This window comes from Podarcis pityusensis (genome assembly GCF_964106645.2).
Source record: "Podarcis pityusensis genome assembly, chromosome: 11".
Taxonomy (NCBI): Eukaryota; Metazoa; Chordata; class Lepidosauria; order Squamata; family Lacertidae; genus Podarcis; species Podarcis pityusensis.
This window is the reverse complement of record NC_138036.1, coordinates 26,251,007-26,263,753: the sequence shown is the minus strand read 5'-3', so window position 1 is coordinate 26,263,753 and position 12,747 is coordinate 26,251,007. Positions and strand designations below refer to the sequence as shown.

Below are 12,747 nucleotides of genomic sequence, written 5' to 3'. Positions count from 1 at the left end.
ATCATAGAATTCCACAGGCTGAAAGCAGTAACCATCAGGTTACACTGACACCAGATATGCTTGTAAGATAATAAACAAGCTCAGAACTATTGAATTATCTAAACATCTCAAGGAAGGAAGCTGTTTTTCCATCCTTGAGAAGGAGAATCCCTAAGGTCACCTGTCAATCTCTTCAGTATCTTTATATGGCTATCAGTTGGCTTGTAGGCAGAACATGCCAAATTATTATTTAAAAAATTAAGTCTCATTTCAGAACTGCTCTTCTCTGATGCTTTAGCAGAAAACATTTTTAAAAAATTACAAATATTGAAGGAAAATTCTTCAATAACTGCCATTATTGAATCATCATATTACAGTAATGGGTGGAATCAGCCACAATCTAGAATTACACAATTACAAAAGTGCGGTTTTAAAGGCACTATCACATGCCTCTTCCAATTTCTTACTAACAATAGCCTGTTTATGTATGTACTCACACGAACAATGTGAACACCAGAACTTCTTCCGTCTGCAACACTCAAGGCAACATTGCCTTGGCTGCCATGCAGATCCCTAGAGCTGCCATAGTGAAAGCTGCTAACTGGAGCATAATTGGAATTAAAGGACCTAGACAGCATGCTCTGAATAAAGAGGGGACAGATAACAGAGATTAGTGCAGCATGCATAAACCACGAGACACGTTATACACCAAGTCAGTATGGACACACATACTGCATAACCATGCAAAAAAGAAATATCATGCACACAAGGGTAACACCCATTGTGACTAGAAAAAACCTCAGTGACATGCCGTGTGATCTTACTTGCTGTAACGTAACAAGCAGTCTGACGTAACAGACACACAAATTACGTAAAAACAAGCCCATTCAAAATGTGCACAATGCTAAGAAAAACAGATGTTTAGCCGTCATGTTTTAAACATCCTCAACATAATCTATGGGCAGGAAGGGAAAGTGGATGAATGAAGTACACTTTTCTGGAAGCTCATTCTGAGCAGAAACACCGTTGCCTCGACATATTTCTGCATTGCAGACAACTCCCTGCTTACATGCATTTTATTTGCGCGCGCGCACACACACACACACACACACACAATGTCAGGTATCTGAAAATGGGAAGCACCTGGGCAACCAAGCCCAGCCATCCCTCTGGTTCTTCCCTGCTCATCAGCTGTGCCCATCCATGCAGCCATGTGAGCCGGAGGGACAGTGCAGGTTACCCAGCTGAGGTGCAGGGAAGCTTCACCCCTGCCCACCAGCTGAGCTGATATTTGTGACCCCCCCCCCCATTTTACACAATTTTGCATATGCAGACGGGGGTTCAGAATGTAACTCCCAGGTAAATGGGGAGTAGCTGGTATTTTAGGGGGCAGTTTTTCCAACACTCTTTTCTGGTTTTTCAAAACCAGCACAAAATTAGAATTACTGAAATTTAACATGACTTAAATTGAATTTAGAAGACTAATAAGTTTTATCTTCAAAGTTTAGAATTTTCAAACCATTTTCATTTACTTAAGATGCGATAGCACTTTCCAGTGCCGATACTGATTATGACAACATTGGTTTAAATCATCATCATCATATATATCATATATATATATATATATATATATATAGTCAATAAAGGACAGAGGAACAACAAATGCAGCAAATCCGGAAGTTCTGCAAAGTTAGCTGACTTGACAAATGAATCAGGAAGGTTCAAACACAAACACTCACAGTTCCTAAATGTTTGCAATATTACTAGATGTTATGAGGAAACCAATAATGATAAACACAGGCTAAAATCCTGAGCACTGTAATAATAATAATTTTATTATTTATATATGTCCCATTTCAATAGCTCCCCAGCAGAGAGAAGTGATATTTAAAATATTTTTATTCTACTTTTCCTCAAAAGGAGTTCAAGCTAGCTAACAATTAAAACAATAAAATAAGAAAAAGACCATAAAAACTACAAAAATTAAAAGCAACAAACGTTAAGCACATTAATCAAAAGTTACTCAATAAAACAATTTAAACTTTCTCCAACAGCATGCCATTAACATGCAGTGAAAAGTTATTAGAAAGATAGCTAGGCAGGCTTTCCTCAAGGAGGTTGTCCAAAGCCTGAGCCTAGCTATTGAAAAGGTCCTTTTATCGATCCTCAACTAGATGTATTTTAGGAGTCATTGAAGCTTCTATTGAAGATCTTTACAGCTTCATTAACTTTGAACCATGAAATCAGGAATCCCCTCTAAACCGCACCCCATAAACTAACTAATACTCAAACCAGGATCATCCCCCAAAACAAAGTTTTACAACTGTTTTCAGCGAAAACCCCAAGTTTTGAAGGGCCCCCCAAAATGGGTTACTGTCTTAGTGTGGGGGCCATACTAGAGTTACTCTTCTTCACCTTTTGTTTTTCAATGCATGCATGAGACTGGTGCACCCAAAGAGCCCACCAGGATTGCCTTCTGAGTAGTCGAACATAGGATTTCAAGATAACTTATCATGACATATATCTGTCTCTTTGGGAAGCAGAACTTGCAAGTTAATAGTTTCAAATACAGAGTTGTTGTTTTTAAAGTACTTTTTATTGATACTCATTCCAATGTAAAGGGTCTATTACCAGCTTCTTTAGGAGCTCCCAGGAAAGTAGGCAGAGCAAGGGTTAAAGACTACACATTGTGAAGACCACAGGCCTCTCATCAATTTGTATGGATACTCTCATGTGTATTAAACATGTTCTGAACCAGAATCTACATTTTATGTTGCCTTACAGTTCTGCTACTGGAATTGTTAAAAAAAACCAGAAATGTTTTATTTGTTATAAAAATCTCAATAAAAAAAGTAAGACGGCAACCAACTTTTGAGGGTGCTGCAAAATGTGGGGGTTTCATTACAAAAAAGCTGCAAAACAATTGAAAAACTTTGTAGTTTGTAGCTGATCTTAATTACCATGCAGGCTTGTACAAAAGAAGGCTACTTCCCAATCCACTGTGGCCTCTTGCTATGTGATGATCTGAGACTTCTGACATTCCAGAGCATAGCGGAAAGGAGACGTGCAGTGACTTCCTCATAGCTGAGACCATGTTAGACGGGGTCTAAACCCAGCATTAATCCTTAGCTGTTTTTGGACTACAATTCCCATCATCCCTGACCACTGGTCCTGCTAGAGAGGGATGATGTGAGTTGTAGTCCAAAAGCAGTTGGAGACCCAAGTTTGGGAAACCTTGACCTAGTCTGTTCATGAAACAGAAAGAGGTGAGATGATGGAGTTCTGAAGCTTTAGGATGAATAGTATCATTTCAGTTACATTTTAGAATTATCCCTTACATTTTTTAAAACAAACAAACAAACAAACAAACAAACAAATATGTTCTGCTATCAGAAAATAAGCACAGCAGGAAGACAGCTCTCCCTGATGTGCTGATGTTTTTTGTTTTTCAGGAAGCTTGGTACATAAATGGCATCCCCTACTTGCACACGGGTGGCGCTGTGGGTTAAACAACGGAGCCTAGGGCTTGCTGATCAGAAGGTCGGCAGTTTGAATCCCTGCGACGGGGTGAGCTCCCATTGCTCGGTCTCTGCTCCTGCCAACCTAGCAGTTTGAAAGCACGTCAAAGTGCAAGTAGATAAATAGGTACTGCTCCAGCAGGAAGGTAAACGGCGTTTCCGTGCGCTGCTCTGGTTTGACAGAAGCAGCTTAGTCATGCTGGCCACATGACCCGGAAGCTGTACGCCGGCTCCCTTGGCCAGTAAAGCAAGATGAGCATCGCAACCCCAGAGTCGGCCACGACTGGACCTAACAGTCAGGGGTCCCTTTACCCTGCACACTAAATTGATACATTCCTTCATTCTACCCTCACATTCTGCTACATGTGTAAATGAAATCTTCCGCTGTACAAAATACTTATCATGCTTAATAGGGTGGAACCATACCTGCACATTTCCAATTATATTGTTTTAAGGAGAAGAATTACAAGACTTCACCCTTTTAAAAAGAATGCTGAAATTCAGGAATGGGATATTTCTGAGGGGGTCAGGGCACCAGAACAAACAAACACACACACACACACCACCCATTGCTGTTTAGCCTAGGTTTAGCTTAGGTTTAAAATGTATTCAGACTTTTGTATAGGAAACTAATCTGCGAGCTGAATTTGAGTACTTTGGCCTGAATTCTTTTAATGGCTTTTTCTACTAGTTTCACATGTAGAATTTATTATCCCTAATGTGACCTTTACTGAATTCCTTCTCAACGGGGGCTCAATTAAAATAACTGCTGATGAAAGCCAATGAATACACTAGAAAGGTGAAAAACTGGTCGAACTAAAAGTAAGTCCCATAGTGCTTTTATACATAAAGTATTCTTTTTAGGTAACTTAAGGCTCATTACTTCCCACATGTCTGAGAGCTTTCCTCATTGTTCCACAGCTGTGCCTTGCGAAAATCTGATCTTACCCACTGAACTGAAGCTTGGTTAAGCAAAATCTCTCTTTGAATTTTCAGTGCATCTGATAAGATCCAATTCAGTGGGTAAGATCAGATTTTGGCAAGAATAATGAGAAAAGCTCTCGGACCTGGGGGAATTAATACACAATACAATCAAAATATAGATCAAGCAAAAGTGTGGATCAACCCTAAATTTAAAGAGTACCATTACAAATGAGAACATGGGTGTTGCCTAAACAAACACTAAAGCTAAGCAATGCATATTATTTTAGGAATGAGACCAATTTCAGAATTCTAGGACTAATGGCTGGTTGATGTACATTTATGTATATAATGGTTATATAATATATAATGGGTATATAATAATGGCTGGTTGATGTGCTTTAAATCATGCTATCTAAGAAACCACATATTATTTGCAGTATGATTGCCACTTACATTTTCAGAGTGTTTGTCATGTTTCCTTAAAATCAAACTGAACCATGTAGGTTCAGTGGCTAACAGTATGGCATGTACCCAAACAGTGTAACCCTTCAGAGACAACTACATCAGAATAATTAAATGAAACTGCAGGTGGGATCTACATCATTCATAAAAATGCCAAACCATGCTGAAGTGCTATGGAAAAGAGCCTGAGTGGGCCTTAGCTTGGGCTCTCCAAATTCCCTTCTCTTCTACCAGTGCAGTGGTGAGATTAGTTAAAAGCAAATGCTTCCACTCAGTTTGTTTTTATTTCCAAGCCAGAACTAACTGTGGCCAGCTTTAAACTGTGGTTTACAATCTTGGCTTGTTCAGATAAACCATAGTTAAAACCAGTCACAGTTTGTCCTGGTTAGGACAGTTAGTTGAATATGGAAGTAAACGCTTCTGTTTTCCCCCTTACAGCCACACTGAAGGGAGCCAGGGGAGCGCCCACGAACCCAGGCCTCATTTCCACAACACTAAAGTTAGTTTTATACCTACAGCAGCCTATGATGAAGTAGTTTGGAATTCTCTTTCAGGAAACAGCCATTTCATTCATACTCTACCCTGCAACTATTTACTATAGTTCCAAGATTCAGAGACTTCTCATTCTGATCACCAAAATTCAAAAACAAGCATTTAAAGCTATGTGGAACATATGATCAGTATGAATCCAAGTCCTAAGTTTTACATCAGTCTTTTATTTAAGCACTCACCTGACAGCCACAAGCAACAAGGCTTTGCACACAGGCAAGTCAACTGGTTGGCAGACAGTGGTGCTAACTTGAATAAAATATGGGGGGTGCAAGGCAAGCCCCACCCCACATAATTGATCACATGACACAGTGCACCCACACCATTTGAATACAATGCCCATAAACTTGGGGGGGGGGGAGCAGCCTCCTCAAATATTTTATGGGGTGGCAAAGCCCCCTCAGCCCCTAGGAGTTGGCTCCTATGTTGGCAGACAAGGTGCTGAGTGCTCCATCCCTTCTCTGTGCCCAGCATAGCAGCCAAGCAGGCTGCCAGAGGATAGAAGTCACTTCCTTCATACTCTACATAGAAATACAGTACGCTACTGTAGAAGGGACAGAGGACCCTGTCCCTCCTCTGCCAGCTCCCACCAAACTAGGGTTTTTTGTGCTTGTGTGCAGACTAGTGACTTTTGTGGATTTACAATGCTGTCTTGGTGAATCAGTCCAACTTTCTGTCTCCAACAGTAGCCACCAGATGGCCCCAAGAAGCTTAAAATATATGGGAGGATGGATTTAAGCCACCACCAACAGAGGAGCTATATTTAACTGAACATGAAATGCAATTGATAAAATGTTTGGGTTTTTATATCAAATATGGATTGTAACAGATTAGAAAATCTGCATTTAAAGCGAAGGAGCTGCTTCTGACAGCGGGAACAAATATCTAAACAATGCAGTCCTTTGTTACCAGTTTTACAGTAACATGTCGGTACTGCAGCAGAACACTGACCCTAGCTGAAGGTAGCACCAATGCAATCTATGGGTCTGTTCCAATATTACGTCTGATACTGTATTGTAAAACTCAAGGAGAAAACAATGTGTGATCTCCTGTAATTACATCTCTGGTAATTTCTTCTCCCATTCTCTATTCTCACTCAACTTGTACCTTAGTCTCAGCCCCCTGCCCCAAGCCCCCTTCCTTTCATTCCTCTTCCCATGTCCTTTTACTTTTACCTCTTTCTCTTGGAAATAGCTTTCTTTTCTTCCCTGCTTTTCTATTCCCAATTTGTTTTTCTATTTATTTATGGTTATACATTAACCTTTTGCAATTTCCTCCTCTGCCCTTTTTCCCTCAGAGGAGGAAGATTTCCTTTCCTCTCCTCATTCCCCAAACTGTCTTCCAGTCTGCTGGTCCAACCAAAAGGCTATGGCATAAGTGGCAAGAGAGGCAACAGAAGAGGTACTGGGCATGGCAATGAGGCCTTCCTGAAGGTGGCCCAAGGCACACTGGTGGGTTCTGATCCACTATTTGAGAAACATGGTGTTATTCAAATGTCATTGTACGAGATTCAGTCATGGCAAAGCAGCAACCATGCGCCTCTGATAATATATGAATCAGGTTTTCCTATCTGAGCTTCCAGCGTGCTGAAACACATCACTTTCCCACTTAGATTTCACTAGACATTATGGCAAAAAACCTCAGATACTCTTTAGCGACTTACTATTTTCAACAAAGCATGTAGGCAGGATGTCAGATAGTCACAGTTGTTTGTGCAACAGGATGCATACTTAAATTAGCTTCTATCATGTTTTGAACATGGTTTTAAATTTATAAATAGATTACTTAAAATTTCAAAGCACACTATCACAGCTGGAGAACATGCATCACTTCCAAAACTGGACTTTTATAGGTTGACTCAGAAGAAGAAGTAGTAAAGTTATTTACCTTTTCTAATTTTTTGGCCTCAATGTGTCGCAGCACCTGTTCCCTCCAGTCATGGGGAACTTTACTTTTTCCTGGAGGATCTAGCAGAGAGTGTTCAGAGCTAACTCTTGGGTTTGTTCTTTTAGAAGGACTAGTCCTTGAGTAATTGAAGTCACTAACTGACATAGTTCTCTCTGGTATTTCGTTTGCTGAAGGGCGAGCACTCTGAGGCCGAGGTACGTTGGGCCCATCCACACTGTAGGTTCTTGCAGAAAGAGGTCTTTGCGGCCCTGACATTATTGGTGGAACTCTTCCCATTGAGTGCAAATCCCTGTACGTTAAATAATCTCCTTCAGGAACCTGAGGGCGCCGAGGAGGCCCAGAATCACCAATGTTCATGGAAGCAGTGGAAGAGACACTGCTCTGCCGCTGGAGAGTATTTCGGCTTGCTCCAGAAACAAGTCTGTCATTTGGTGGAACGGCCCACATTTCCATATGCCGGCCACCCATCCTTTGATGCGTATTATACGCAGCAGTAGCTCTAACATTGTTATGGTTAGAGAAATTCATGTTGGCAGAATGTTTCACAGAATTACAGCCATCTGTGGTATCTGACCTTGGCAAGCGTTGAGGAGGCAGGCAGCTTTGTTCAACTAGGGAGTTTTGTTTCGGGGGCCACAAGGATTCTTTGGCTGCCATGCTGCTACTGTACTGGATATTATATTGAGGGGTACTGAATTGTTGTGAAGTATTTGTCCCTTGCCCTCTTATTACATTAGTACCTTCAGGATTATGATTCGAATCAAATTTGAACACTGTTTTTGTACACATTAAATCAGACGATGACGAACATGCAGGAAATACTTGTAATGGCTGGTCATAGAGGAGAGTAGCTGATTTACTCCGGACTATGTTTTTTCCATCAGGACCAGTAACTGCTGGTTTTACTACAGGATTTGGCTGCTGGGATCCATTGTCATTGATGATATCGTAAATTTTCAGAGCACCTGTGTCCATGTTAGTTATGCTATGAGATTTCACAACTGGTCCACTCCGCTGGGGGGACAAGTCTTCAGTGCTTTTTGAAAGACACATTTCCAAAGAAGAATCAGTATCAATTGTAGCACTTCTCTTTAGCTCTGGTTTTCCTGCACAATGAAGCCCTTCCTCAGAATGTCCATTGACATTATTTATAGGACCCAGGTTAGAATATTTATTTCCATTTTCCAAATGCTCAATTTCCTCTTTTATATTATTGTTTAAAAAGCCCTTAACTGATGATATTTCCTGTGATTTTATTCGTTCTACTACATTTGATTGGATTGCTTCCTCATCAGTCAACTTGCAGATATTCATGTTAATTTGGTGAAATTTGTGACACTCATCAGTAGCATTGTTTAGCTCAACACCTCTTTCTATCAGAGCTAATCTCTCCTCAATGTTTAATCTGAATTCAGTGAAATTTGTAACTTGATCTTCAGCATCTAGCTTTTCATCTGCTATGACATTTAATTCACCTCCATTTTGTAAAAGACTATTGGAATTTTCATCTTCTTGCCTGAAAGCAAAAAAAATAATAGTTTAACAAACTGATAGATATGACAACAGCATTGTTATTATATTGGTATATCAATTACTTGTTGTGCACTAATAAAGTAGTTTTATAAGATGCAATGTACTAAGCATCTCCTTGCCGAGATAAAATTGTAGCATATTAGGCATTATTAAAACATAAACACAATCTTTAGTGACAAACAAAATGTTTGGTAGCAATACAAAAAACTAAGTTATTGTTCACTGAAATTACTTCAGTGACTGTAGAGCATCTGCTATGTATTTAACATTTTTAGAGGCTAAGATACAAAAACAAGATGTCAAGTGTGAAAGGAGAAATGCTAAAGTGTGTCCAAACACATTTGTTACATGGCCAGATAGACAGTGCCGGGATAAGGCACCTGACCAAGTACTATTCTGGTACTGCCGAGCAAGTAGTATCTCATGTCAACTATGCTGATGCAATGGGGGAAACACAAGAGAACTTAATGTTGAAGAGGCAGGTGATATAGTTCATGGAGGGTAGTGGCAATATCTTCCAGCTTCTGCCAATTCCCTATAAACTGCACATTTCCTTACTCAGCTTGCTTTGATTTGGACATATTGGGTTTCTCTAGTGTACAAGTCCCATGTCAGTACAACAAACCAAAACTCAGCAGAGGGACAGCAAACCAAAATAAGCAGATTTAGAAATACAATATGGGTGGTCATCTATAACTTGTATAGGAAAACAACAAATCCGCCGTTTAATTTCTAAAATGGTTTTAAACAATTTATGAAGTTATTAAAAAAAACTAGCATAGAAACATGAAAATGACTTTTCAAATCAATATTCCAAACAACCATGCTATGTGGTATTTTTCACACCTGATTTTGGAAGTGATAGCCATGTTAGTTTCCTTGTCTGGAGAGCACAGAGATGCTTCACGACTACTGTCGGTATTTAGAGAAACCGAGTCGGACATTCGAGAAGGAGATGAACAATTGCTGTTATTCTGATTACTGTTGTGTGTGGGGTCATCCGACAATGAATCTACATCTTTGCTGTCATCTAAAAAGAGTTCAAGTTAGCTTAGTATAGGTATATAATTACCTTATGGTCCATTCAGTTTCATTTAATTTTCACAGGAAACCTACTGAATATATACAATCATAGAATTGCAGAGTTGGAAGGGACCCCAATCTAACTAGCAAACTGTTGTGAAACAGAATTTCAGATCTAAACAATTTCATTTCAACTTAGTATAGGCTAAAAGCAACAACATTTTGCCCACTACTGAAATTTGTTAACGCTGCCCAACCCAACTCCTCAAACATAGTCAAATTATGTTACATGTACCCTTACATTCCTGGTTGCATAATGAAGTGAAGTATACATATATTTCACAGCTTCTGCGTGATATGCTTCAGATGGTCAAGTTACATGCATTTCGGATAATAATAATAATAATAATAATAATAATAATAATAATAATAATTTTATACCCCGCCTATCTGGCTGGGTTTTCCCAGCCACTCTGGGTGGCTTCCAACAACACACTAAAACACAATAACCTAGAAAAATTAAAAAAATTCTATGAAATTACTGTCAGCTCTTCATTAAACAATCCCCCCCCCCACTACATAAATTTTTCACAAATGTACTGGACATTATCATGAGCAAGATACATATTTCTATGCCTGTTATTCAAGCACAGCAACATCCATTATATTTAAGCAGAGGAAATATAGTCGAGTAAGACGTGTACTATGATCATAATTACTTATGTAATCATGCTCCAAGCAATAAGGCATGTGAAAATATGCTCCACTAACCTAAGCGCACATGTGCTAGTTTAAGGATTAACTTTCTAAAAGATGCTTCCAGATACTTTCATACAGCTTTAATTTAGCTTAGTTTTATAAACTTTAACAACTGAAAGATTGTTTAAGCTCACCTTTTTTGCTATTGCCAAGTGTTACCACCTTTGGTTGGTTAATAGAGGTTTCTATGAGAGGGGGTCTCATTTCTGCTATTTTCATTTCTTCATCAGAGGACAGCTCTTCTGACTCCTGCCAAAGGAGAGGTGTGTGGTATAAATTTTCAGATGCTTGCCAAAATAAATAACTCCTTAGACAAACCTAAGCATTTCTGCATGCATTGTTCATTTCCGCTGGTATCTCCATTTATTTTTATTTTTTTATTGTTACTGTAACTCTTCATATTGCATTAAGATTGCTCCTGAGAGGAGCAGCTCATTGTGCAGCTGCAGTCAGAGGCTGGGCTTCAGAAGACAGCAATATACCCACCACTCACTCTGGAGCAAGACCCAGGCACCAAGAAGAAAGCACAAAGGAAACACTTAAACTACTACTACTACTACTACTACTACTAAATAATAATAATAATAACAATAGTTATATGCTTCATTTGAAATACTGATAATATGTAAGCTTTGAAAGACCTGGGTGGGAAATTGAGTGGGGCACACAGAAGGAGAGTTTGTGCATTTCCAAGGCCTTGAAACAGGATAACTAAATTTTAAGAAAAGTCCCCAGACCTATTTGGCAGGCTTAATCCAATCTGGAGGGGAAATTTGCTGTGCCTATTTCTGGGGTGGGGGTGGGGGGAGTTATAGCTTTAAATAAAAATTGACAAGAGTGAATGGAGAAGGGGAGTCAAAAACACGTTGTTTTCCAAAACAAACCCACATCTTAGATCTCAAAATGAATCTGACAGCCTTTGAAGCAGCCAAGGTGGGCTGTTTTCCAAAGCATCAAACTGGGCTTTGAACGGAATTTTGTGCTCAGGAGCTACTACTAGCCTATAAGCATATGGTATATATTTATACGCCACCCACTTACACTTATGAGTGATTGACAAGCTGTATAACAAATATAAAATCTCACAAAATTACAAAATCAAACACAACGTGTAGCAAAGTAAAATCATAACTATCAGACGTAGTAGCAACTCAAATAATAAAGCAGAGCAAAACAGTACTGTTTTGTTTACTGATTATATTTATACCCTGCCTTGCAGAATGCAAGGTCCTCTCCCTTCTCCCACGCCCTTTATCCTCAGAATAATCCTGTGAAATAGATTAGGCTGAGAGTGGCTGACCCGGTAAACCTCACAAATGGGTGTTTTCCCCAGTCCTAGTCTGACATTCTACCACAGCACCACATTTGTTGGGATCTCAAAAAAGTAACTCCGGTGCATATTCTCAAATAAAAAAATGTGAAAAATATGCACACTTCATTTGAACAAAAATAATGAAAAGGCAATTTCAGAATCATTTAATGTAATTAGTTATTCATTTATCTATTGTGTTCTGATTAAATGCTGCCTATTCAAAAAGTAATTTGCTGCTGGCAACTGTAACAGGATTTTAGCAAAACACTTCTGCACACATCTACTCAGAAGTAATCCCAGGTCATCATGTACTAGACTGTAACTTAAGTGTTCTTGTGAGTTTGATTTATTTTTTAGGGGTAAATGAAAAATATTTTGCAATTTATATTCTCCTCATCATGTTTTGCTCAGCTTTGGGTGTTGCTTAGTTGGCAGAGAACATGCAAGGGAAACAATTAAACTACCTCAAGAGTATCCTCATGATTAGCAATTGGTATTTTGTTCTCAGAGGTTTCAACTTGAGTATTCATCTGCAAGTTTCCGGTGCTATTCTCAACTTCTGCTACATTAGGTTTTTGCACACAGTTTCCTATCACATTCAGCTCTTTGTTTTCCATTTTGCTCTTTGCTGGAGTAATTTCTGCAGTCTATGATAGAGTTAAAGACATTAACAAACATTCTATTCTGGAAATCAAAGCTCATATACTTATTACTTTCATTTATTTTAAAAAAAAATCTATACTGCTTTTCATTTGCATAAAGAAACATCAAAGCAGTTCA

At 39.1% G+C, this 12,747-nt stretch overlaps 1 protein-coding gene across 2 annotated transcripts in view; it reads right to left on the bottom strand.

Moving 5' to 3' along the window:
- The window catches only part of ERBIN (erbb2 interacting protein), an 84,126-nt gene that overhangs the window by 10,628 nt on the left and 60,751 nt on the right, over positions 1-12,747 (bottom strand). Inside the window, exons 18-22 of one of the 2 annotated variants that reach the window (XM_080972282.1) lie at positions 12,432-12,614; positions 10,790-10,904; positions 9,720-9,903; positions 7,320-8,856; positions 477-620 (exon numbers count right to left, since the gene is read on the bottom strand). In XM_080972282.1, the coding sequence (XP_080828408.1) occupies positions 477-620; positions 7,320-8,856; positions 9,720-9,903; positions 10,790-10,904; positions 12,432-12,614 (2,163 nt within the window). The remainder of the gene's footprint in view (positions 1-476; positions 621-7,319; positions 8,857-9,719; positions 9,904-10,789; positions 10,905-12,431; positions 12,615-12,747) is intronic. The other variant, XM_080972283.1, reaches the window with a different exon arrangement.